Source organism: Pungitius pungitius, chromosome 3 (genome assembly GCF_949316345.1).
Source record: "Pungitius pungitius chromosome 3, fPunPun2.1, whole genome shotgun sequence".
Taxonomy (NCBI): Eukaryota; Metazoa; Chordata; class Actinopteri; order Perciformes; family Gasterosteidae; genus Pungitius; species Pungitius pungitius.
This window is the reverse complement of record NC_084902.1, coordinates 5,994,582-6,021,517: the sequence shown is the minus strand read 5'-3', so window position 1 is coordinate 6,021,517 and position 26,936 is coordinate 5,994,582. Positions and strand designations below refer to the sequence as shown.

Here is a 26,936-nt window from a genome sequence, read left to right as displayed (position 1 = left end):
CCGAAGACAAGAGTCGTGTGCAAAAAAGGAAATAAAAGTACCATGAAATTACTTATTTAATATTTATGTATTTATTGCCTCATTTATTTATTTCACGATGTATTTCAAATGCATATTTCATTTATTTATGTATTTATTTATTCATTTATTTATTTAATTTGGAATAAAACGGCATTCCATATAACCTAAGCATTTAGTTCATTCCACGTCTTAAAAAATGCTGTCATTGGTAATGCAAGTCAATTATGATTAGAACTTCATCCAAACAAACTCACTGCAACTTTACTGTATTGTTGAGATGGAGATAAAAAAGATGCAAAAAATGGCTAAAGTTGTGTGTGTATACATATACAGTATATACACACACACACACACACACATATTCATAGTCAACAATTATTGAATCACATAAGTCATTGACACAGCAAATTATTCAAATTTTATTCATTAAAAAATGCATGCCTTGATATGTTGAAATTACATTGTTAAGAATGACAGCCGACTTTAACAATGTAAGCACAAAATAAAATAAAAAACTTTGTTACACGGCGAAGCATCAGGATTTAATTGATACCTAAATAGATAAGGCAATGGTAAAAAGGCACAGGGTGCACTTCAGCTGGTTGGCTGTATTCCTCAAACTTTCCATATTCACAAAAGGACTGACCGCCAGATTCAAAGAGACACATCTAGTGGTATTGATGTGTCGGGTGATCTTCACGTAGTGGCGCATATGTGACAAAATAAACTAAATACAGATAACAGTGGAGCAGAGGTGGTTGTCATGTGTTGCGGCCACAATACAATCTCCTTACATGCTCCTCTGCATATCAAATAAATAGCCAACATTTGAGAGGCTAGATGTGGTTTGAAGCACAATATATCAAATTTAACAAATCGTACATGGTACTGACATTCATTTTCATCATGTTTAAATGCCAACTATTTAGGGAAAAAATACAAACATAATCACATTGATTTATCTGTAAAATGATCTTCCACTTTGCATCACTGTTTGTGCCTCAAAAAGGTTACAGCTCCTGATGAAATCAACACAAACGTATGCATAACAGGCAACATCTCTTTTCAAAAGATAAATGCATACTTGTTATATTTCAATTCATACATGTTGTCTGGAAGATTTATGTCTGAAATATTACTAGATCTCCTGAGAGACTGAAGTGGGCACTCTTCCCACTGCCCCAGGAAACACAATACTCTGCATATTCACTAAGACATTTGCATGATACAATATTATTTCCTACCTCTATAATTGGTAATCAATTAGAAGGAAGTTACAAATATCGCAAGATGACAAACTAAAAGAGATTTCTACATGTTCAGTGTACATCGTTATGTTCTCAGTGGAATCATGTTGCGTGGATCCACAGTTGGGTCGCAGCGAGCCCCCCGTTTCCCGCCGAGTTGTCATCAGCTGCTGGTGAAGCTACGAAGCTGCTTAATTGACTCACTGATACAAAAACGGAATTTAATAAGAAAATAAAATCTGAAATGAGGACGACTCTCTGCTGCAGACGGGGGGAGGGGGGAAACCGCTGTTGGGTGCAACACGACGGCTCTCGTGGAGTCTGCAGCGCACGGTGGTCCAGACACACAGCGCAGTACCGTTACCAAATACCGATTGAAATTTGCTGAGTGGGTTTTATCAACAAAACATGCTGAGGTAGTGTTTGCCTTAAGCTCTTCTGCTACCTGTAGCTCTCGTGAACCAGGGAGACGAACGCGTGTGTAATGTTTTTTATATTTAGTCCTGATAAAACACAATGCACAAAAATAACATTTAAAAGCCCCACTTTGAGATGAGTCTGTGGCTGGGTCTACAGCTCTTAACTCCAGACGTCTTGCGAGTAGCGTCCCTTGGTCATCAGTTTCTTGATGTAATCGGTGGCCTGTGTGCGCGTCAGGCCTCCAAGTTCCTCTCCTATCTCGTAAAGGGCCGTCTGCACATCATGGGCCATCTTCTTTGCATCGCTGAAATCAAGAAAGAGATGCCATTAGATGTTATTGGCTATTGATTCATAAATGACGGCAGTATAAACTAACTGAATATCCCACAGGGAGGTGCCAAAGACAATGTGTTGACATAAACCAGCATTTGCTTTACCTTCAGTATACATTCCCAAATACTGGATATCAAATGGTCACAACCGATCGGTGACGCAAAATTCTACTACTCAACTCAGAATTCTTTTACAACTTCAAAAATTCATGTGAAAGTTTTGTCTTTTGTAAGATGTTGTTTGTTTATTTACCCGCAGACGTAGATGTGCGCATTTTCAGAGTGGATCAGCTTCCAGACGTGCTCCTTGTTGGTCTTCAGGAGATGCTGTACGTACAACTTTATTTGGGGAAAAGGAGTAGGAACACGTTTTCATATTTGGATCAATGTTAGAAAAGTTCTATTCACATAAAATACACAAGTAACAAAAAGGTATATCAACATACAGATAGATGCATTATATACAGTAAATTATATTTCAGTAGTCTGGCTGTCTTAATATTAATTTTTCACTTATGTTACAATGTAATCAAAAAAAATTGTAAATAAAAAAATAATGCTACAATCAAAATTAAACTTCTGTAACGATAACTTTATATTGGATCATTGAGCAAATTATATTAACATGATAAAAAGAAACGTAATTTTGAAATATCAAAGTTATTTTCAATACAAGTACAATGCATTTGTAATCTGATTCATTACTTTCCAGACATTATTTGGCTCTTTTCATAGACACAGAGAGTTTGCTGTGCTCCTCAGACGCACCTTTTGCTCCTGGTCTCTGGAGAAGGCCACGTTGAGCTGTGTCAGAACTCCATTCTTCTCTGCGTCCTCCAGCTCCTCCTGGTAGATGTAATCCTCGTTCTTGTGTCTGCAGCCGAAATACATCACCGTCTCTCCAACATCCTTTCCTACAACATTAAACAACAGAGGTTGTCATATGTGTCCTATTTATGTCTTTCAGGCTCATCCACTGTTATTTAAAAAAAGAGAAGTAATTCTGAGAATGAAATAAACTCACATTTATTATGATTAATAAGCATTCTCACTATCTAAAAATGATCTGGTCTGTGTTTGAATGAAGGGTTTCGTCCTCGTTTTGAAAAGGTCAGACAAACAACAGCAACAACACTCAAACACAAACAAAACCTTGTTGTTTGAGCCAGGCTCTCTCCTGGATGAAGCCCATGAAGGGGGCGATTCCCGTGCCGGGGCCGATCATGATCACCGGGTTGGTGGCTTTGAAGGGCAGGCGGAACTGGGACTTGCGGATGAACATGGGAACGGTGGACTTGTGGCCGTTGTCAGAGACCAGTTTGTTCTTCAGCCAGTTGGTGGCGACCCCCTTGTTGGTGCGGCCGGTCGGGGTCTCGTACTCCACCACCACGGCGCAGACGTGGATGCTGTTGGGGTGAACCTACAGAACGCGGCAGAGTTTACCAACAGCGCCGCCGGCGTCCACATTCTGCCTGTCGCGGCGCGTGGGTCTTACGGGGGAATTACCTTCGAGGAGGAGGCGATGGAGTAATAGCGGGCCTGGAGACGAGGCAGCAACTCGCACAGGTGGTCCACCGGAGGCCTCAGGGAGGGCATATCCTCCAGGATAGCCAGGATGTTTCTGCTGGCGCCCAGCACCCAACTGTGGTAGAGAGCCTGGAGACAACGCAAGCGCAGCAACGTGACGCACAAGAGGTGGAAAGGGGGTTGACGAAATGCAACTGCATGACGTTTTGGCCTCAAGACATCATTCCAACGGACACTTTCCGTGGCTTTTCCACCCGGCACTCACCTTGCCCTCGGGTGAGGAAGAGGCCATCTTGCGCATGTTCTCCTGGTCTTTGGGGTCGGAGGCGTACTGGGCCAGCTCGTAGAGGACGTTGGTGCGAGGGGAGTTGGTGATGTCCAGGTAGTGGGTCAGGGCGGTGCGGTAGGAGGTCGGGCAGGGGAAAGGGTGCTTTTTGTTGGACTCCTCTGAAAAATAAATGACCCGATTTGATTTATTCTTACAACAAATGTCTCTTGTATATATATATATATATATATATATATATATATATATATATATATATATTTTACATTATGAGTCAAGGTTATTGTGCGTGCGGAGTCATTTATCATTGAGCTCTTAATGCCATGTTTAATAATGTTCATAAGCACTAATCAGGAGCCGCGTCAGGTTTCAATTAGGCCTCTAAAATACATTTGATAACCCTCATGACGACAGGAAATTAATTTAATCTGTAACAAAAGTCAACAACTAATAAAACGGCAATAGCTCTCTACTGCCGTCATATAACGTCACAGGATGCGTCTGCTGTTGATATCAGGGGAGGTTTTCTTTTTCAGGGCCGAGCTCATAAGTCAGCGTGCGTCAGGCCTTCAATGCCATACCATCAAGGTTGTTAAGGGAGATAACCGCATCAAGGTCCACTCCAAGGACTTGTCCCAGCTTGTTCACCAATGCAGAGTCATTTGTGGGGAAGACGGCAACGTGATCTCCCGACTCGTATCTGGAATCACAGCGGGTGGCAAATTCAGACTTTGACCGGTATTCATGAAATTAATTATGAGCGTTAATAGATTTTCTTTTCACCCCCATTGGGTCAAAACGGTGCCATAGACACATCCAAATGTCTTCACCTGATCTTGGAGCCCGTTATGTCTAGTTCCAGGTGCATGAGATGTCTATCGCCGGCTTTGTTCAGTCTGCGGTTGACTGTGACCGGCGCCAGGAATGGATTTTTCGAATCGAAGGGCCTGTAAATGAAACGGCAACACGAAAATGTAAAAAAGCAGTCTTAAGCACAGAGATCACGAGAGATGGTAAAAAAAAATCCCTATGAATAAATAATGTTAGATTCAAAAGGGCTGTGTAAATATGTTTCCAGTGTCCACTAGGGGGCGCAAAGCTTCATTTCTTTGAAAGTGAACTCTGGTAAACTTGGTAACCACATGAGGTCTAAGTGAGCAATGATTGCACACAGAGGACTTCCATGATGAATGCGTTCTGCTCGTAAACAGCGTCTTTAGTGAAGTACTTACGGCTTTTGCACCTCGAAGCTCTTGAGGCGCCCGATCTCTCCTGTGTACACTTTGTTCATGTTGATGTCGGTGTGCTCCTTCAGCTCGTACTGACGGATGCTGCGAGGGGAAATAACCAGTTTCAGGGGCTTCAGAAACTGCACACACGTATACCCGAAATCAGATGAATTCCTAATTAAATGAAATAAAAATAGAAAACCTAATAATGCTATTTTTAGAATGCTCTAAAATGAAGAATGCCCACTTGAAAAGAAAAACACATTTGAAAAGGATTCTTGGCATTTGTTCATTTCACATACAGGCGGGTGGGATTGAATCAAACAAGTCCTGTTTTAGCGTGACCAGTCTTAGTAAAGATATAAAAAGAAGTAAAACTTGAAACGATGAAAAATAAAAAGGGTGAAATCATTTGTAAATGAACCTTGAATCATCTCCTAAGGCTTCGACTCCAAAGTGCTCACAGACGGCCGGCCAGAACTGCTCCCTCCACGAAACAAAGTCCTCCTCCAGACTGAAAGACACAACCCGGCCGGTCAGCAGAGAAAGACATCCAAACAGTCAATTCTTAACTTATTCAACAAATTAGACTTCTCTACAATATTGACATGAACGCGTTTAGCCACCGGTCCCTTTTCAGCACTCACTTGCCATCATCGTCTCCCAGGCCCAGGTCGAAGATGCGCTTAGCGCCGAGTTCTGCCAGCCTCTTGTCAACGTATTTTCCCATCGCGTTGTAGTGTTCGTACGTCTTGTTGCCCAAAGCAAACACCTGGAGACAGAAGTGCACAGAGACAAACCATCACTGTGGACTTCCCTTAAGACTTAAAGCAGAGAAGATGGAAATGAAAGTATATTATGATATTGAAGAGTTTACATGAAAATGGTCAAATTTAAACTAAACATTCCATTTTTTTTAGTTGTCAGGCACTTGAGTAAATACAGGAGGAAGGACGCGACTGAAATTCCCAGGGGGAGGTTCTTCCCCAGAATGAGGCCAGAGGCGCTGCCCCCCCCGACGATGACACAATGACGCACACGCACAGACGGCAGGAAGAGCTGCTGCAGAGCCGAAGCTAATGGGAACCCGCATAAACGTAAACAGACGGAGCAGCCACACAGCGCACAAAGCCTTCCTTTTGTGGGGCACACAAAGGCCGAGCCAGCTCACATGATGCATGTCGGTGAGGCACACTGACATGGCGTGACTCACCAAACAAACCAAACTTACAGGTAACAGTACCCCTAAAAATATCAGAGGAAAATCATTTGATTTTTTTTGTAGATGGTTTTTCCAGTTTTGTAGTGCAGGGGATTTGGTAGTGGGCTAAAAAGGAAAATTTCGAAAAACGTGATCACTGATTTAAGTCGATCAACTGAAGTCACACATGAGCCCATAATAAATAAAAACAACATAATCCCTGTGCAATCACATTTGATTCCATGTATTTATTCCATGTTGTTTTGAATAGACTCACTGTGTAGGTTAGTCCGGAGAGATCCTCGTCATCATTTTCCTGCAGCCAGTCGTAGAAGTCCTGGGCGTTGTCCGTCGGGTCTCCTTCGCCGTAGGTGGCCATGCAAAATATGGCGAGGGAGTTTTTAACTTCGGCGAGACGGGCCAGCTCTCCCTGGAACGCCATGAGACACGATAAGCAGGGACAGGGAGCAGAGGAGAGATCAACGTTTGTGTTCAACACTCGACGGGCGGCTTCGAGAAAGCAGACATGAGACTACGAAGATCAAAGCGTCCGAGGCATCCATGGAGCTCAAGGCAGCGTTGTCCACTCATTATTGTTTAACGGTCATCATTTTTTCACTGAATAACAACTTGCTGACTTTGATTCACGCAGATGCTGCACGCGCCTTTATGGACCCACTTGTCTGGACATGTTTTATTGGAGCAGACCGGATGTATAATTAAAATGTAATTTTATTCACATATTATTATTATTATTTTAAGCTGTTCTTTAGTTCTGTTTGTTGTTGTGTGTTGTGTTATGTCATCATCACAAGTACACATTATATCCACGCATGTGTAAACTGAATAATTTCTTGGCCAAAGCAACGCGTTTTAAAATCCTAAAGGCCGAGGACGGATCTTTCCAGCGTGACGCTAATTACCATCTCATACTCCTCTGGATCGGCGGCCATTCCCTTCATGCCGTAGCGCTGAGCGTCTTTGGACAGTCGGTTGGCGAACTCCTCCCCTGTGCCCGTCTGGGAGCCGTAGAACACGACGATGTTCTTGCCCTGGAAACAAATGGACACGGTCTTACATCTGGGGTCTCGGAAAAGCCTTCTCCCAGGGAGATGATTATTTTTTAGCACAACAGTAACAGTATGTAAAGACTGGCTTGTAGAACGGCCTACATCACATTATCAGTATCATAGTCATCAAAGAAATTAAGTTATCATCGTATTCTTTGCTCACTAAATTTAGTTGACCTCTTCCTGCTCTGTGGACAAAGAATACGATGATAACTTAATTTCCTGAAATTTAGTTGGGGAAAACCATGGAGGTTGATCAACCCCTGGTAAACACCAATGTGCGTTTTTCAAGTCCAAATCTTAAAACCTGAGTAACGTTTTGGAACATTGGCAACAAACATCGAAAAAAAGTCTTTAAACGGAGCCGATGTGAAGCAGTCGTGATGGGGAAGGACACCACTCACTGTTTTCTTCATCTTCTCGATAAAACTGGTCTCTCTTGCGGTGGGTGCTCTAGGAGGGGAGAAAAACGTTGTTTTACTTAAAGCAATATTTAGGCTGAATAAACACAATGACATGTGATTGGAAACAAACTTGCTTTAATCATTAAAAAATAATTTAAAAAAGATCTACTCCGTACGAGGTCTGTTTTGTAAACATTTCCTGATTACTATCGAGATAAATGCAAAGAACTGATCTGTCTGTATAAATGTGGGGCACCGACACTGCAATGTGGACTTGTTGTCTAGTCTCCTTTAAGGGTGAGGAGCAGAGCAGTGAGTCTGCAGCCCACCCCGAGTCAAACAGACCCAGGGGGCTCATCTAGTGAGCACCAGTACATCGTGCATTTCCATATCAAAAAGTATAAAGTGGTGGATGCGTTGCTGCCACCGGATGCACCTGATGGAAATTCAAAATCTTGAAACCGATTCATCTGGGGAGAAATGAGCAGACTGGAACAGATCAAAACGACGTGTGCAGACACTATAATAATACAATTTTTCTTTTTTAAAAAGAGATGCAGGAAGAGAAATCTATTATTGAGCTTAATAAAAGGAGACGCCGCTTCATTCAGCATCAAAGGTCCAGCTGCAATTCTGTCTGCACGGGAAAAGCAACGATACGGCTACACGTAACTCTGAGGGGAGGGAGAGACCCGGGTGATTACGCTTTTAGAATTTGAATGCAACAAAGCAGTAAAAGAGCCCCCCCCCCCCCCCCCCCCCCAAAAAAAAAATAGCTGCGAGAAACCCAGACAATAAAAATGTGTTAAATAAATGCCGCGTTTGTCCGTTCTGTGGAAGGTTTCTTTAGGTTGTAAATGCACTTAATGTGCTTCAGGGGCAGGAATGAGGTCCAGCACGCCACAAGTATGTGCCCCCATCAAATTCCTCATTACAATGTAAAACAGGCCCCCCCCCCCCCCCCCCCCTCCCTCCCTCTGAAACCAGATGAGACCTTCAGCCACATCCGATCAGTCAGAGCATCACAAGAACAACAGTAATTCTCTGATGACTAATCACTTCCTGATAAAGAAAATACATTGTTATCATTCCCCCAATCTTCAAATAAATTACTTTATTTAATGTCTTTTAAATCTCATTAGCGTACAAAAAGGGAAGTGTATTCAGGAAAAAGTCACTTAACACATAAACAAAAGAATAAGTTGTACCATCACGTGTTGTGGATTCTCATCAATATTACTTTAACAACCTTATTTTAAGCAGCCGGAGTTGGCTTTGATGTCAGGGTTTCTCAAATAGAAATGAAGTCATCGGCTCTGATCACATGCACATGGCTTCGTGATCCTGAACATGAAAACCGCTAAAGCATTAGTGGTTTTCACTATTATACTTTGAACAATTTACAGTTTGGTCCAAACCGTTGAGAGTTCATCCTCTGTATTTTCGATCAGAAAACGAACCGTCCATTTATTCACCCATCCAGGCACTGAACCGTTTGAAATAAGCCCACAGAGAACAGCGGCTCTCGATCTCACTTCAGCCAACGACGTGTCTTTCTTTTTGCAGACTGACCCCGGCAAAACGAAACAAGCCCGACGACTTGGAACACAAATGTTAACTGACTGCCACAGTGTTTGAGGAGCTTGTGGAAAAGAGGAGGAGGGGGGGTCAGAAGACCCAATAATCACATTACGCTTGTTGTTAAAACAGAGTTGATGACAGTCTCTTGCATAACTCGCTGTGTGGGATTTAAAAACACTACCTAGAAACGAGCTAATCACAATGTGTACAGGTTTGGAAACAAGACAAGTCACACACTTAATCAAAGGTTAAGTGGTTTCATCCAATAACGTAAACGCCCTCAAGAAATGTGTGACCTCAAACTAAGCTAGGAGACAAACTATTTTCTATTTCCAGCAGGCATCGTTGTACAAAAAACTAATTTAAAAAAAGGGTCTTACTGTGCTGCCGGAGCAGCTGATCACACGCTTTACTGACCTCTCGGCAGCATCTCTCCTGTCCTCTGGCAGGGAGAAGACACAGCCCATGGCATGCAGCCCTGGAGCAGCACCGGCAAGGCCGCGCCGGCAACCGCCACGCTTCAAACCAAACGCAGGACGTCGACGCTCCCAAACCCACCGGTTGCAAGAATACAAATTCAAAAGAAAAGAAAATGGAGAAAGGCGGCCGGACACTCGCAGGGTTTAAAGGAAGAGCTGCCTTCCTTCACCCTCGGACGCTCCGACACAATCTGAACTCTGCCTCTTCCTGTGCTGCTCTCTGGAACCAGCAGCGTCTGTTCTGCACACACACACACACGCAGACACACATGCAGACACACATGCAGACACACATGCACGCACACACACACGCACAGCCCAGGAGCCCCGTCAGTGTCTGGCAACCGCTGAGGACACAATGGTGGGAAACTGACTTTCCCCATAAAATGTAGCCGAGCTGCAGACGCACACTTTTGACTCACACAAACACACAATGAAACACTCTGGGGCGGAAAATGCTTTCCTCTTCCTCCTCTTCCTCCTCCTCCTCCTCCTCCCGCCCCTTTTCCCCTCCGGTCTAAAAGATGTTTGAGAAGGAAAAAGTCTACGAGAACCTTTCTGAGCATTTGGCTGGTTATCAGTACTACTCCTTGGTGGACCGTTGAAGAGGGGGGGGGTGGGGGTGGTGGGGGGGGCTGTGAATGGTAGATTTTCTGAAGTATCCCCCGCCCCTGTCTCACTGGAGGAGAGAGGGGAATGTCATTGCTATGGCAACCTAATTTATCATAAAAGGATTCTATTTGTGACATGGCCTTTCTCCAATGGCAGAGCGGCTCGGCTCAGCCCCCCCCTCCCGCACACAGACACACACACACACACACACACAAAAAGGAAAACAGGGGAGTGGGGAAAGAAGAATGAGGAAAAAAAGCAACTTGGGGGCAAAGAAAGGGTTGCTTGTCTTTTACCTCAACTTTCCACCTCTGAGGAGGACTCACAAAAGCAGCACGGCTCGCCCTCCAGGGAACTTTTAAAATGGGTTCGAGGGCCAAAAAACAAAAGCACAGGAAAGACACAGAAGGCTCCGCCCCCTTCATAACAGTTAGGTAATCACAGCTCCCTTTAAGGGGAGGGGAGGCCAGCTCCGCGTTCTCTTCCCGTATTCCCGCCTTCGGCAGAACCACACACTCTTCCGAGGTGAAACGTGCTCTACAGGGGTCCCCCCCCCCCCCCCCCCCCCACGTTCTAGCAAACCTTCTGTTTCCACACAAATTGTCAGGATCTCCCCCCACTTGGCCAACAACACTGTCTCCATTCACGTCTCCACGCCAGAGCTCGGTCACACAGCGAGTGAGGCGGCCGCTGCCCGAGGCTTTGCTTGTGGGCGGGACGGACTTTAAAAAGTGTGGAGGGAGGGTCCACTGAAACGAAGCCAAGCCTCCATCCCCTCCAACAAGGGATGAGTAAGCCTGTTGCTAATTTTACATAAACGCCCAGTTGTTGGCAGTTTTTTATTGGTGAAACATTTAGAATAATAACATACAGTGACAGTGAAAGATAGAAGACGGACTCAAAGACAGATAATGTCGTTAGTTACGATGACGTGGGTGGAAGTAATAAAACTAATCTGTGAGCATAGATTCGCTTTTGTTCTCTCTCATCCAGAAAGCAGCAGGTCTGCAACCCCTCCCGCGCGCTCAGACACTACCTCGCTCCCACCCAGCACCCCTGCCAACGCTTGCATCCGATTCGACGCCCTGGTCCTCGTGTAATCAGTGTGTGTGTGTGTGTGTGTGAATGAATGACATCCGAGGCACGGGTTGAAGCGTTCCCCCCCCCCGCCTCACTACTCAGAGGCCCTCGGCTCTACAAAGTCACGGCTGTGTGCTGTCCTGGCGCCACAATAGTGCAACATCAGAACAGCAAATAGGCAAAAGTTCTTCCTCCACGGGCACATGATATACAAATAAAAAACATGTGTCCGCTGCCTCCCGGCCAAAGTGCGCATATTTAGGATAAACACACAGAATGAAGCGCAAAACACGGCTCGATTGTTGATCGCAATGTGGCTGAAGCTTTTATCCAAAGTGACTTTTAATAAGTGCATTTCAACCATAAGGACACCAAGAAAGGAACAAGAAAGTTGAATTTCATCAAATAAGCCAATTTACAACTTGCTATAGATAAGAGCCATTATAAGCACAATTAACGTGCTACAATTTGTTTTGTGTCCTGTGATAAAGAGCAGGACACACAGCTTAACAAAGGTCGCTTCTAGTGGAACATTTACAAACTTTCAGCCGTGCACTCTCACACACTCGCCTCAGGGTCCATGTGGGGTCAATTAGACCCGGCCTGAGTGAAGGATAATATTTAAAGGATAATTCAACAGCTGTAATGAGACACGTGCCGATCACTAAAGACACACACAAAGTGTCCATCTTAATGCCGAATTAAGGACATGTATAGTAAGCAAAAGATGTTGTCTCACTATACCAACATCATGTGTGTGATAAATAAATACTATGCGACAATAGATTTGACTGGAATACAACAATTAGTAAAGACTAGTTTACTTTGTTTGGCCCAACAACAGACGTTTTGCCAGGTAGAGGAGCTGAGATCGACAAAGTCCCAAAAGTTAGCAACAGATTTTGTTATATATATATAATAAAAATAGCCCATGAATAAAAACAAAAATGGATAAAACGCCAATCCAATATACGAACAGCGTATCTGTTAAATGTAAATAATCCATAAGATAAATGAAACAAACTAAAAAAAAAACATCCTTAATTTTACACCCATGGGTTTAAACTCATTTCTTTACCTCCCAGAAGCCAGACTTTTTATTTATTCTTCACGTTGCAATCCAAGGCATTCGGTGATGGATACTCACGGTGTGTCGAGCTTCTTGAATTCGGGGATGGGCTCTGGCTTCTTGCGAGACATGAACCAGTAGACGAAGATGCCGATGCACACGGAGAAGAGGACGAGGTCCAGGCTGCTGAAAAAAGGCTCCTCTTCTCCAGCCATGGGCTCCGTGTGGCCGCCGGTCTCAGCGTCCATGTCCGTCATGCTGACACTCTACGTGGGGACGGGAAGGAAAACGCGTTGGGACCCGTTGAATCGAGAAGGTTTTATCAACTTGACAGAAAACATATTAAATTGAACAATAATTTTGTTGAGAAAGCAAATATTCTCGGCCTCCAGCTCAAAAGTTTGTATAATAAACCAGGTTGACATATTGTTGGAAATACTGCCCATCATCATCATTAATAGAAAAAGTAGTATTATTTTATACAATATAGTCAACAGTCTTGGTTAAAGGGTGAAAAGTGGTGGAAATGCTGCACAGAACCATCTGAATGTAACCATACGAGAGCAGGATTCTACATGCCATGCCCTACAATGGCGGCGTTTGTGCAGTCCTTATTGGACAATCTGCTCCATGCATACAATAACATCTCAACCCGTTGCACCACAGCCACTCTTTTTACAAACCGAGCCCAAGAAGCACACCGTGTTCAGGGCTCTCGAGTTTCAACTTGGTTGAAGGAGGCAAAACAATGGCACCGCGGCTCCTGTGTCCCCTGTGGGCCGGCTGGTCCGCATCCGAAGGAGCGCTGGACGGACAAAGGCGTGAACTTGGAAGAAACTCGCGCGAAGAAGCGTGGGCCTGCTCGCTGTTTGACTTCGGACTTGATATTTTAGGCAAAACCTTTTAACTGTGGCGCAAGGAGGCGCCGAGTAGGTACAGAAGTTAATGCGATAAGGGCATGTGATAATATAGTCGGGTTACTGTTTGAACAGCATTTCCACGCGCCCTTGACCACATCTACAGTGAGGCCCGAGCAATACCGGAATCTACAGGCGAATACTAATAGAAATACAAAAGTTAGGTAACAGCACACCGGCTTATTATATTGTTTTGCATGAATTACATAAAATATTTGAATTAATATCACTTTAAATTTGGTTATCAAACAGAGACCAAGATATGTACTGTAGGAAACATTTTGGAGTTTCAAAATAAAGACATTAACATTCCGTATTAGGAGGGTTAGGGTCTCTTTGAAGTGATTGCCAGAAGATTTGAAGATTTTGAAGCGCAGTCTAGTGTAAAGGCATTTGACGTACAATAGGCTGGAAACAATTTGAATCGCTTCATTGCATCACACTGAAAAGGTGTGTTTGGTCCACCGCAAATATATCTGTCATGTTAAATCCTGACCATCCGGGAGTCACGGTAACTACCGCAAACACACACAAACATACAAAAAACCGTTCAGACGATATTAAACAGCACCATTGTCTCCTGTCTGTTGAGTCAATTCGCAGCCCAAACCGGAATGGTCAAAAGAGTATCGGGTTCACCAGAGTTCATCCTTACCTTTCACCTCGGGTGCTTCAACAAATAATTACGTAACACTCCAAAAAGGGCACGCGGGAGGGGAACCGGTTTCCCATAGCGTGAGTGGTAGTGATACGTGTAACCAGTTGGATTCACTTTTATTTGAGTTGGAGAAAATAACGACGTCGGTTATGTAAAAACGAGGTTAGGAGGATGACCAGCCGTAGAGGGGACCCGGTGGCCCTGACTACTGCCTGGATCGTGACAACACCGACGGAACACATGTACTGTGAAAACGATTAAAGATCAAAGTGGAGACGAAGGAGTGTTGTCTGAAGCGCGATATTTGCAGAGGTTGTGTGTGTTTTCCTTTAATCTAAGAAAAAACGAAAGTTGTTCAGCACCGTTTGCGCAGGAAGGAGTCGGCGCTTCCCTTTGGATGCGGTTCCTCTGACAAACATAAAGTGCCGTTTAAGTTTGCGGGTTTCGGTGTTAATCTACTCTACGTGTGACGGCCACGGACTGCCACAGACTAAAGCCGACGGGAAACCACTACAATTGGTGAGTTTGCTGCATGTCTTACCTTCGCCTCTCCTCTTTGAGTCAGGCACACACTCTGGTCACCACGGACGGGAAGTTTCCGCCATGTAGGATCAAACCAACTCTGCCCTGGAAGCGGGGGTGGACTCCGGCGCGTTCAACCCCAAAACAATTGTCTTCTAATGAGGTTATGTTTATTGACACACTGCAGGTGTCCGTTTTTTTTAGAAACACTGTTCCATCTGGATTGTCCGCATGGATAAATTGCTTTTATTAATCAACAGCATCGCACCTGTTTTTCCAAAATGGACTCTTCCGCAATGCCATTACCTAACATCACCGAGCGAACGTGACGTGGTTGAAGTGAATGTAGCGCTGAAACAAAAGTTACGCGTTCATGGGCGCAGCGGGCCATGGGTCATGGTTGTGTAATTCTACCGTGAACCATGACAAGGCAGTCATCAAAAGTTTACTGCTCGAGTTAAAGGGAACTTTTCTCATAGTTTTATAGAGCCCAGCAACTTGTGAGTGGGTTCCACCTGCACAATAATGCTGTAAAACGTATACAGATTATTTAACTAAATACTCTGGTTTAAGCAAAAATGACATAAAAACTATTAACCCCCAAAAGTACTTAAATGTATTCATGAGGAAGCAACTTAATTGAACAATTTTGAAGCATTTGATCTTTACTTGACTCTTAACATAACTGTGTACATATAATGTAGGTATTCCCAATACTTATTTACAAAAGAATTTAAATTAATTACTTTCCATATAAATATAAGACAATACATTTTATACTATAGTTTGAAACACCTCTATATGTTGAATGGTTACTTTTCATATTGATATTTTAAATACTATATCACTTTATAGAATAGGAATTATAATTACATAAATGACCCAGTACAAGTACAACATTAAAGAATTGAGTAAATAATAATGCATCAATATTAAAAATGAAATTATATGCGGCGATACAACACTGACACTGAGAATTAAACAAAATGAGTTTTACTTTTTAACGGTAAAGTACAGACTGTCGCTAAGATCCCTGCACTAAGTCTATTTAATCTGGCATAGTTAAAGCTGTGGTAAAAGTAATTTGAGTATAGTATATAATCTTCAAAACATTTCTTCAACCACTGCCTGTCAGCGTTTTAATATATTGTATTATTATTATTATAATGAATTTAATTCCCTGGCAGTTGAAAACATACAAACCCATTTTATTGAATCATCACAGGTTTTATACATGCAAAATAATTTTTTATTGCTTCCAGATAAATGTTGTGAAGAAAGATATATTTCAGCCTGTAATTTAATGGGTTAAAAGTGCAAAGTAACACAAAAAGGAAATAAGTATTGTACAAGTTCAACACCAAGAGATAACACATGTCCATTGTTACTGTCGTGCATGTTTTTTTTATAATGATTTGCCAAGGCTTTTAATAAGTGGGTTGCGTAATAGCATAGCATTTAATTAGCATTTAATGAAATGACAACAAAAGTGCTATTACAGACTCTTCGGTTTGCGAATCCTGCTCTTGACCTTGTGACGGACCACAGCAACAGTGGTGAAGAAGTTTCCCATGAACAGAATGAGGAAGCAGAGACCACACATCCAGACCTGGCATCACGAGGAACAGAGAGGACAATGAGCGAGCAGCATTAAAGCTTTCATTCATCATCTTTTTCTTACAAATGCAGGGGATCAGCTTTCAATTGAATTTAATACCCAATTTAATCTTACACCATGCTGGCAGTATCTTTGATTCGAAAAGTCCTTAGTCATGCATTTAATAAGATGATAAGTAAGCAGGGTCACATACAAGCAGGTAAATGGTGAAATTGTAAAACTTGTGAGAACACTGACCTGCCATTCCTTACAGTCTGGGAGCCGAGACATTCTGAAGAGAGAAATGCTATTGAAGAGCTGCCAGAACTACGAGACAAAAGAGGAGGACTTGAGTATTTAAGTGTGTTTGTAAAAAGCAAATGTACGTTGCAGGTGTGCAAACAGGGAGACAAAAGTGCAAAGTCATATCAAGTCGAGATTAACAGTGTTTTTGAACGGTCATGCAGTCCAAACCATGACGAAGGGTGATTTTGAAGCTGCACTTGGGGGGAATTTCTCAAGTTCAACTGTGATTCAGAATCTACTCACATGACCGAAAAACAGGAAGGGCAACAGAAAAGTCAGCCCTTTCCACATCCACGACTGAAATCCCTCTAAAAACACAACAGAATCGAATTGTAATGTTCGTTCTTAAACATCCACCTCGGTTTACCACACCAGCGATAATGAGAAACGCCAAACACGCCTGATAGAGTGCCTTTATTAAAAAAAGAAATCTTCACTCAAATATTTAATTAAGCTGTGCAGGCTGAGTGAGCGTGTAGTCCGTGTCCTTGGTGTGTATCTCACCCACGGTCAGATCCATGTTGTGTCTTTCTCCCAGCGCTCGTAGCCTGTACAGACATCCGCTCTGATAATAGCACTGCAGACACTGAACAAAATCTGCGAGTTACAGACGAGAGAAACACGCGTCAGGCTTTGATTTGGTTTTAAAAGGTTGGAACCACGAATGCTTTTGAAGTGTTTCGACCTTACTCTGATACAAGGAGTAGGCGAGGAACTGGTTCCTGAATGTCTTGTACAGGTCACCATCTGGCCTTTATAGGTGTGATTTTATGGGAAGAAAGTGCAATTTATTGTTAATGGGGTTTTTTTCAGACAGCAACAGCATCAAAGCAAGAATTTATGAAGTATATTTTCTAAATGGGTTCATTTAGTGTCTGATCTTATTTTCCTCCACTCACCATGTCAACATTACACCGGACAGAAACGCTGAGATGTAGTGATGGAAAACCCACCATCCTTTGATTCTGTGATGCAGGATACGTGTGAATTAGATGTGATGTTTTACACTTTGTCACACTTACTTGCTTGAATCACATTTGCTGAAGAAATAATGACAAAATACCTTTTAATAATGTGCAAAAAATAAAGGTTTTATGAGAAATTTAGTAATTATTTTGGTAGGAGGTTATAAAGGGTTAACCTGGAGCCGTTTGTGATGAGGATACTTTCCCTGAGTGTTAATGTACAATAGTACCACACAAGTAGGAAATTGAGGATTGCATCAAGGAATCTAAAAGCAGGAAAACAAAGCAAAGGACTGCATTAAGACACACAGTTCTTTTATTAAAGTAGTTATGGCTGACGTGGATGGAGCAGCTGTGATGTGACATATCTTACCTGTAGTTTGTGAAGAAATAACACATGAAGGAGAACAGCAGCAGGATAACTGTGAGGCAAAGCTTGAACTTCTCGTATTCATCTTTGTAGGAAAATCTGACGAGGACATGATGATGCAGTCAATAAACACTAGAATGATTCAGCCATTACATGTTTGAATGAGGGAAATAGTGTTTTAGGTATTCATTTAAAGGCATTATTTCAGGTGTATTTCACTGTTGATGGTCACTGCTTACTTTGACTGCTTGCTGAGAAGAGTCACATTCACATTTCCAAGAACTAGACTGAGGTACAACCTATAAAATAAAGCAATAGTATTACTTGTCTTATGTAATTCATAGAGTGTCACTTTTGATCAACATTTATCATGAAATATAATTCATCACCCGTTTTTATTGGGAAGGAAAGCTTCCATCTCAAAGAAAGAATTTGGTCGCGTCTTTATTTTCTCATTTATTCCATCCAAGGTCTTGGCATCTTCCTCTAATGATCCTTTGCTGCATCTGATGGATGTTGTAAGTGCATAACAGTGTGTGATTGTTGAACTCACAGGGGTCTTCTTTATGCCTTTAATCATGAATCTGTGCAAAAAGTTGTGTGTGTGTGTGTGTGTGTGTGAACTTACTTTTTCACGAGTTGGGACAAATCCTTCAGTTTGCTGCGCTGACTTAAAATGGTGGAAGAGCAGTTTTTTTGTAGTTTGGATATTTCCTCCAATTTCTGTAAGTAGAGTCTGTGCGTCTCCTGAATGAGAATAACATGGGGTCGCATCAAGATCCAAAGCAAAATGTATTACAGACAGCATTTAAAAACATTTCGGCAACATGGTAGAGAGATTTTGAGCCGATGCTTACCAGAAGTTGTTGATACTCTTCTTCCAGACATTTCCACTCCTCCAGAACGACTCCTAAATCTCGAGGCATTTTGTGAATGTTTAATCTTTCATACAACACCGCGAGTGGATCCAGACACACTGAGAATAATGTCTTGCACAAAAGGCCATGCTGAAATGTGTCTCCTCAGGGTGTGTGTCGGATCCCAGTGGAGTGTTTATTGCATTAAGTGAACTTTGACTGCTACGAATGTGCAAGATTTTGACTTGGACATTGTTCTATGGAACTTCTCCAATTATTACATCGTTCAGTTATGACTCATAGACCCAGATATGATAGGTGATTGTCAACTATCTTACAACTATAACCATAAGTCTTGTAATAAAGGTAAGTATTTTTTACCATTGCAATAGTTCAACCATCTTCCTGTTAAATAGTGGGCTTTGTCCATGTTTTTTTTCATTCTTGTTATTTTTCATGTTTTGTTTTTCACTTTCACCGCTGCACGTTAGTGGCATCTGGTGGATGAATGGAACAAGTCAGCGATAAACTCACCTTAGTATGGAGTTTGGTGTCAAGAAGTAATCTTTTGACTTTTGTAGTTTGATGGAACAAATAAACTATCATTCTTTTAATAAAATAGTTTTGTTTCCATAGTTTATTGTAAAAAATACTTTTTTCCCCACAGATAATAGACTAAATCCATCAGAATAGCACAAGGTGGATACAAACAAATAAAACACAAATGATATGATATTACATTTTTAATTTAATAAATATCCAACACCTTAGCAACTAAAATACATCATTAAATATTACATTACACTACATGTACATCATTAAATAGAATATAGCATGCATATGATCATCATCAAGTATTACTGCTCGTATATGCATTTCTTCACATATGACGTTCATTCACATACACTAATTAAGGTAAATACATATATAGTATTTTTTCGGTTAAAAAGCTATTGTCGAATTTTGCCTTTATTCTGAAATATTTGGGCGGAAGTGTCGTTGTTTGTCCCCTTGAGGGCGCAAAGGCCCGCGCATGCGCACACAGCTGACAGCAGCCTGTGGACGTTTTGACACTACACAGCTGTGGAGAGGTTGATCACTTTATGCTCAGCCTGCTGCCAAGATTCCTTTTAACTTTTAACACTGGTTTTACTTAGGTTAGACAAAGAAAAGGAAAGAAAACCACAGTATTTTGATAAAAACAGGTAAGGTCATTTATTTGGTAAGTTCGATACCAGCTGAGCTAACTAACATTAGCCACCTCTAGCTGGAATGCTATCGTCGGTAAACTGGATAATTTTCTTGGAAGTTGACCTTTCTTACCAGCTGCGTACTGAGAGAGAATGTCCTTAATGTAACCTTAGTCAATATATTATTTGAACGTAAACCATTTTACTAACAAGGGCGGCTCAAACTGACGTCCCTCTCACAACAACCGATTGAGTTGACTCAGTGACAAGAAATGCGCTCATTGTCAGTCGCTTTGGATAAAAGCGTCAGCTAAATGACATGTAAAGAAAAGCTTAAAATATAAAATCTGTAACATTTTTTTAAATAAGCTCCTTGTAGCTGTGTCTCCCATTTGATTGCAGGATATTTGACCTTTTATATCTAACTTATTCTGACTGATTATGATTGTGTACTTATGTTGTGTAAGACTTATAGTTAATTATTAAATAACCTGGTGTTTCCCTCAGATCTAAAACTTGAGAGGTACAAACCATTCATGTATAAAGAGATTATTATTAATATTGTCATTTAGGTTGTTGCTGAATCATTTTCCATCATTTGTAAAGGACTAATTATTGTGGATGTACATATATGTAATGGCCTTGGTGTTCGGCCTGTTGTTTGATCATTTCTGGTCTTTCTTGTTCAGTGACTATTGAATTGAGGACTAGTGACTTAGTTTGAGTGGGTTGTGTTTCCAGGAGATGTGTGCTGCTGTGTATATGCTGTCAACGGTAGCGGGCTACGTGTTCGCCTCCGCCCTGCTGCTCAAATGCCCAAATATTTTGCACCGGAAGAAACGAGAGACTTTTCGCAGCAGGCACATTTCCCATCGCGGAGGTGAGTCTGTGGGACACTGTGGGTTTCGTTTTTTTGTCTCAAAATTTCCATCAAATAGAATTAATTTCAAGTTCCTCACCAAACTTTTATCTATTATATTGATTTTATATATGAGATGGATTTGGAATTTCACCTTGACCCTCATACGTTGGCTCATTTTATTGTATTTTCTTTATGTATAGATTATTGAATACAGGTTTGGACATAGTTATAACTTGAGAGTATAGGCGATGTGTATTTTCTTGTTTAGTAATGAGACATTTTCTTTTTCTAACGTAAGTTATTTTGAGAACTTTTGAGAATCAATTTTGTTAATAGATGTAGTTGAATGGTTTTGGTTATAATGTAATGTGTTTATCAAGAGCAACGTCCCCGTATACAGAAAACACTGTTTAGTGTTTTGCTTTTTTAATTGCAGGAGCCGGTGAAAACCTGGAAAACACCATGGCAGCTTTCAAGCAGTGAGAATAAATCTTATTCATAATGACAACGTTTTTTTCTTTGGTTTTTGTGTGCATCTGTGACACATAACTGGTGCTTGTGCGTGTGACTGTGGTCAGTTTGTGTCATCTGAGCTCTGTTGGTGACCGTGGTCTGTTTTGTCTTGAGCACCCAACAGCAATGACTTCAGTAATTGTTTGTGTCAAAGCCTCTGATGCTGCCATTGTTTCTGATTGATTTATTCATGTATTTGGAGGGGAATCGCACACTGATTTTTAGCAAATGTGCATGTGGAGATGAAGACTATACGTGTGTTGTATGTCGTCCTGTGCAGCGCCGTGGAGCTCGGCACAGACATGCTGGAGCTGGACTGCCACCTGACGAAAGATGAAGAGGTGGTGGTGTCACATGATGCCAGCTTGCAGAGGGCCTCCGGCATCAACGACCACATCTCCAACGTGTGCTACGCTGTGAGTTACTGCTCTGCAATACCCCCTAAACTCAAAGAAATAACTGGTTATCCGTCTTCCATGTACAGGGCCCTTTTTGATTTTGTAGGAAACCTTAAAAATAATATGTAGATGGTTGTGTTTCTGAAAAATGAAGCTATGTAGCCATAAATATTTATATCCCTGTGTCAAGACTTCTGTGAATGACGTAACCGCATCAATGGATCACGTGCCTCGATCGGTCAGAGTCCACAAAGTCAGTGTCACAGTGTCACGTGATGAGCTCTTGCCTGATTCAAAATAATCAGATTCCTCAGAAATGCTCATTGAGTCAGCAGATTAATGCTGATCACAAAGGGCTTTCTGCTGTGTTCTGAGTGACACGTCTGTGACGGCCTACACCTTTTAATGCGCCAGGGAACATAACGTCAGATCTTAGTTTTCTTTCACAATCAACATCAAAAGGTACATTTGGGCAACTGAAGATTCTTTGGTTTTGTTGAACAAAGCAGCACCGAGAACTTTACTTTAAACTCTCTTTGACCTGTCCTCGGCTTCCGCTCTCTTTTGATATTGAGCCCACGATGAATGTGAACATCCTCAGTCGCACTCATCACACCACCTCCTAGACAAGACCTGAGCAGACAGGCTGGGTCTGATTAACCACTGTGTGCCCTTTGCAGGAGCTCCCTCCATACCTCCGCAAGCTGGGTGTAACCTTTCAGAGAGGTGAGCATCACATGTCACTGGCTAGTGTACCCGCTACAGATCATACAGACATTTTTAGTCGACTTTTAAAAGGATAATATGGTTTTATTTGACAAGCTGTTTGAAATGATGGGATCACTCCATGTGCTCGTCCTTGTCTGTGCAGAGTGCTTCTGTGAAGGCGGGGAGGACAAACGCATCCCTCTCCTCAGGGAGGTTTTTGATGCATTTCCCAATACGCCCGTCAACATTGACATCAAGGCCAACAATGACACACTCATCAAGAAGGTGTGTGTGTGTGTGTTTCTATTTTTTTCGTTGTCCTTAAAGAAAGATCAGTATTGTTTACATCTTGTATATCAAAAGTTGTAAAAAAAAAAAAAAAGCTGACGCTTAAACCACCATCGCAGGTCTCTGAGCTGGTTGTAAAGTACGACAGAGAGCACCTGACCGTCTGGGGCAACGCCAGCAACAAGATTGTAAAGAAGTGTTACAAAGAGGTACGTTTACATGAAATGCTTCTGTCCAGTCATCTCACTTAGGCAGTCCTCCTTAAAAAAACACTTGTACCGGTCATTATATCAGCATGGAAACGTGCACTTTGCTGAATCCATTGTTGACTGTTGTTGTTTCACTGTTGATTACATTTATCACTTTTTATCATCTGTAGTGACTGAATTTCAAGGATTTGAACTTAAGTCATGGTTGTTGTTGTTGTTTTTCTTATTTTGTGCAGAACCCGCATATTCCCGTGTTGTTCAGCCTTCCCAGAGTACTGCAGCTGTTGGGCCTCTTCTACACAGGCCTTCTGCCTTTCGTTCCCCTCAGGGAGCAGTTTCTGGAGATTCCCATGCCCTCTATTATGACCAAGTAGGTATATACACATACAATTCAGAAGGACATTTAAAAAAAAAAAAAAGAGGATGCACACAAAGAAAACACTCGGCATGCAACAACCTTCAGTAACACTGCTTGTTGTGCTACACAACATGGATACAGTTGCTCTACAGTCCTAGTTTATAAGTCCGATATCAGTGTACAACACATTGACAAGCAGTAGTGCTGTAGGTTGAGGTGTGTTGGGGGGAGGGGGGGGGGGTTACTTTTTATTTGTGTAAATCAAACTCCAAAAAGGGAAGCCAATTCCATAATAGTCCCTAAATGACAGTTTTAAGAAGATCTATAATCCTGCCCCAAACTCTGAAACATGTACAGAAACAAACAAAGCTTTTTAGGGTCTTTAACAGCTGTATTTAGAAATGACAAAGTTTCCATACACGTCGCACCTTCTGCCATTATAGCAATTTTCGATCAGCACCGAGAGTATTTAGCCTAGTCTGACTGTGCCCGTTACCTCAGCTTGATATAACTCCTTTACCTTTTCTTTCCGTGTGATTTTGTAGACTGAAGGATCCCAACAGGTTAACGAGGAGTCAGCGAATCATCACCTGGCTGGCTGACACGTAAGTCACTAATTTGTCTGAATATTGTAAACCCCTTTGTCCTTTTAATGACACACCTGCAGACTTTATACCTGTGTTTTTTCATTCTTTCCTTGCATGTATGCCTTTGTTTTGTTTTTGAGAAGTGCTGAATAAATGATAATTATAACTTTGTTGAAATAATTCATTACAAATACATACATGCAGTGTCTCTGCATCTCTGCAGATGAGCATACATTTCTTTCTCTTGCAGTTTGCTGATGAGGAAAGCTCTATTCAATCATTTAACTGCACGGGGGATACAGGTAAAGCTGCTTTTTATCAAGCTTCTACAGTGTTCCTCATGACAGATGAAAACCTCTTTAAGCATGACATTGATTGATTATACAGTTTTACTCTGAGCTTCCAACCTTTTTGCCCCATGTCAAAGTAGGATTTATTTAGCGTATCTGCTGTTTTTCTGTGCATAGTTAAGACCAACTAGGGACATATTCAGGATTGTGTCAATATTAAGTCACTTTCCCTGTATTGTCTTTTCTTTTGGCTGTAATAGGAAAAATAAAAGTCCCTGCATGCCGATCGCTTTTGTTATGCTTGAGTTAAGAGCAGTTACTGGGAAACGTCCGTTGTTGCTGCAAGTCCAGAAGTAGGCCGGAGTGGCTGCTCACGCTGCTCCCGGAGTGCAGACGCATCGTGACCCCCGATTGCTTTGCGACGTGAGTGTTTTTAACTGCGTCCTGCTCCCGGCTTCAGGTGTACATCTGGGTACTGAACGATGAGGAGGACTTCCAGAGGGCGTTCGACTTGGGAGCCACGGGAGTCATGACCGATTTCCCCACCAGGCTTAAAAACTTCTTGGACAGGAATGACGTTTCTAAGAGCCAGTGACCTGCCGAAGTCCACCTCGGCCTGCGATCTGACTGAGCTGCCAAACCGCACCGACGCTTTATCAACGCTGGCAAATTTTAAAAGCAGCACCTTAGAGAATATCTATTCAACGCTACAAAATGGAAAATATCACCCTTGAATTTCATTATAGGTTCCTTTTTTTCTTTTTTTTTAAAAAAGTTTTATGGATTTTTAAAACTGCATTTTGTTTAAGTATAGAGCAACGTGAAACACACCAGCTGATGCAGTTTGATGTTAATTTTTATTTTATTTTTTTTAAATCAGAATGGAAGATACAACCTTTTTTTTTAATACATGCTAGAACCTAAAACATTGTTTTACCTTTCACGAGTGAGGAGTCAAAGGAGCAGTAAGAGTTCCACTGCACCTCGTTGACAAACCAAATGCACATTCAGTTGAACTCTGGAGTCTTTGTTTTTCTAGAAAAAAACTCCTTGTTGTCGTATATTTATGTGCAGTAGGTTAGTTTCTTCATTTCCCTCTGAATCAAATGAGATGACTAAAACTAACTTATTAATTATATCAATTAATGAATCTAAGAGAAATTTTGCACAAATTGAAACTTTTGTTTGTTGTACTGTTTCCTGTGTTGTAATTGTAAACAGAATGGAACTTCATATCTAAGGAAATACGATCATTTTAAATAATTTTTGAAAACTTTCACATAGATCTAAATGAAAAGTTTTTAACTATAATGTATGTTGATGAATTCCTTCATCTTGGTGACTTAAAATTGAACCGTATTAAGGACGGAAGCACTTTAGCAAGCCCCTGCTGCGGGTATCACAGTATAAAGACATGAAGCTTATTGGGTCGATCACACCTGATGATCTGTTGTACAGTGGCGGCCAGTGATGAATGTAGAATTGGTTGAATGTACTGTATCGTTCGGTATTTACAGGTAAAACAGTATTGCTCTTTATTTTTCCTCGCGTTTGTTGTTGGGCATTTTGTATCAGTACTGTCACTAAATGAGTGGTTCGTCTTTTTTTGTTTTGAGAACTCTTGTACGTCCAAAATCATTGTGATCTGCCAATCATATTACAGATTCTACTTTATGTAAATATGTTAATGCCCTGGGCTTTTTATTTTGCAAGACTAAATTAATATATTTATTCATCTTTGACATAACCAGTTTGTGGGACCTGGCTGCCAAATAAAAGTTTTTCTCAAACAGGAAAAATGCTGTTTAAATCCATTTTTATCAATGTCAATGAACATAAAAGCACCACTATAACATTGATGAGTATGTTTAGAATATTAGCAGCTGTATAATGATAGTTTGAGCACTTGGGTAATGTATTTTGCCAAAGACTAACAGCAGGTAGCGCTGTGAACTGCAAGTATATAGGAAGTTCTCTCTAGCTGAAAAGTTGTTGCTTGTGAAATTGTTACATAAAACCCATCCATGCAGACATTTCTTCCACTAAACAACCGTTTAAGGATTTCCGCTATTACCCATTATGTATTCATAATACGACACTCACATGTACATACCTAGAGAATTTAGTAATAAATAACAATAATAGTGATATTATTGGTCCATACCTCCCTCCTCGACGCCTTCGACCAATAAGCTCATTGTTGCTATGCCCGATCAGTTTGCTGATTGGCTGATGCGGCTGTCAATTGTTCATCAAATCAACAGCCAGTGAGATTGTTGTCAAAGATTAGAAACTCAAGAGTCAAGACAGCTCCCGTCCTCCAAGATGACCGCTTTTAAACTGTGTTTATTTTTCTTTTTACAACCCAAGTTACCAATTGAAGTGCTCCAAGCTGTTTGCATTCACTAAGAAGCTCCGATTTGATGGTCAGCAACTTAAATGAGTTTGAACTTGTCATGGTTGTCATGGTAACCCAAGACTACCCGTTGTGTTAAACGTTAATTTAATTTGGCGTTAACTCCCGGGTTAACGTCAGAACTTGTAAGATGCGTCTGTCTAAACCGAGCACGAATCAACAGCCTAAAATTAGTCCGAGATCATAAAAAATAACCGAATGCAAATATATGTAGGTGTGTAATTGTATAGCATGTATTCGAATAAATACATTTAAGCCACAATAATGAAATATAGACAACTGGTACAATACTCATTAAATAAAATATTAGTTGTTTATTACAACTGTATAAGGAACAGATGTTCTAAATCAACTTAAAATATCCGAC

The 26,936-nt window shown here is 41.5% G+C and overlaps 3 protein-coding genes across 4 annotated transcripts; 1 reads left to right on the top strand and 2 right to left on the bottom strand.

Annotated features, from left to right (window-relative positions):
* Positions 1–427: 427 nt before the first annotated feature.
* On the bottom strand, positions 428–14,819 carry porb (P450 (cytochrome) oxidoreductase b). 2 transcript variants are annotated; one of them, XM_037460701.2, is made up of 16 exons: positions 14,675–14,819; positions 12,637–12,824; positions 7,738–7,786; positions 7,187–7,315; positions 6,541–6,693; positions 5,710–5,834; positions 5,487–5,576; positions 5,066–5,164; positions 4,664–4,780; positions 4,415–4,533; positions 3,813–3,994; positions 3,527–3,676; positions 3,173–3,440; positions 2,789–2,934; positions 2,274–2,359; positions 428–1,992 (listed from the first exon to the last, which is right to left on the bottom strand). In XM_037460701.2, exons 2-16 carry the CDS (start codon positions 12,813–12,815, stop codon positions 1,848–1,850), a joined length of 2,037 nt encoding a protein of 678 aa, XP_037316598.2. In that variant the 5' UTR covers positions 12,816–12,824; positions 14,675–14,819; the 3' UTR covers positions 428–1,847. The 2 variants fall into 2 exon arrangements, with proteins under 2 accessions (XP_037316598.2, XP_037316607.2); XM_037460710.2 differs by lacking the exons at positions 12,637–12,824; positions 14,675–14,819 and adding an exon at positions 9,736–9,910.
* A 711-nt stretch (positions 14,820–15,530) lies between these two features.
* On the bottom strand, positions 15,531–18,965 carry LOC119215266 (ion channel TACAN-like). The gene is made up of 12 exons (XM_037467709.2): positions 18,751–18,965; positions 18,522–18,640; positions 18,283–18,399; positions 18,133–18,192; positions 17,897–17,992; positions 17,700–17,789; positions 17,458–17,523; positions 17,249–17,310; positions 17,063–17,155; positions 16,802–16,866; positions 16,511–16,579; positions 15,531–16,264 (listed from the first exon to the last, which is right to left on the bottom strand). The coding sequence occupies exons 1-12, from the start codon at positions 18,817–18,819 to the stop codon at positions 16,151–16,153; spliced, it is 1,020 nt and encodes a 339-aa protein (XP_037323606.1). The 5' UTR covers positions 18,820–18,965; the 3' UTR covers positions 15,531–16,150.
* Positions 18,966–19,773: 808 nt separating this feature from the next.
* On the top strand, positions 19,774–25,016 carry gdpd1 (glycerophosphodiester phosphodiesterase domain containing 1). Its single transcript, XM_037473095.2, has 11 exons — positions 19,774–19,955; positions 20,682–20,820; positions 21,239–21,281; positions 21,596–21,731; positions 22,394–22,439; positions 22,585–22,706; positions 22,829–22,918; positions 23,155–23,288; positions 23,822–23,881; positions 24,114–24,165; positions 24,614–25,016. Exons 2-11 carry the CDS (start codon positions 20,685–20,687, stop codon positions 24,746–24,748), a joined length of 954 nt encoding a protein of 317 aa, XP_037328992.2. The 5' UTR covers positions 19,774–19,955; positions 20,682–20,684; the 3' UTR covers positions 24,749–25,016.
* The last annotated feature ends 1,920 nt before the right edge of the window (positions 25,017–26,936 follow it).

Coding starts and splice junctions, on each gene's coding strand:
- gdpd1 (XM_037473095.2), top strand. CDS start 20,685: ATGTGTGCTGCTGTGTATATGCTGTCAACGGTAGCGGGCTACGTGTTC. Junction 23,289..23,821: donor ATGCCCTCTATTATGACCAA/GTAGGTATATAC, acceptor GTGATTTTGTAG/ACTGAAGGATCCCAACAGGT. Junction 23,882..24,113: donor ATCACCTGGCTGGCTGACAC/GTAAGTCACTAA, acceptor TTTCTCTTGCAG/TTTGCTGATGAGGAAAGCTC.
- porb (XM_037460701.2), bottom strand. CDS start 12,815: ATGACGGACATGGACGCTGAGACCGGCGGCCACACGGAGCCCATGGCT. Junction 4,781..5,065: donor AGCTTCGAGGTGCAAAAGCC/GTAAGTACTTCA, acceptor TTTCATTTACAG/GCCCTTCGATTCGAAAAATC. Junction 3,441..3,526: donor CCATCGCCTCCTCCTCGAAG/GTAATTCCCCCG, acceptor CGCGTTCTGTAG/GTTCACCCCAACAGCATCCA.
- LOC119215266 (XM_037467709.2), bottom strand. CDS start 18,819: ATGCCTCGAGATTTAGGAGTCGTTCTGGAGGAGTGGAAATGTCTGGAA. Junction 18,400..18,521: donor TTGTCCCAACTCGTGAAAAA/GTAAGTTCACAC, acceptor AACATCCATCAG/ATGCAGCAAAGGATCATTAG. Junction 17,524..17,699: donor CTCATCACAAACGGCTCCAG/GTTAACCCTTTA, acceptor CCTGCATCACAG/AATCAAAGGATGGTGGGTTT.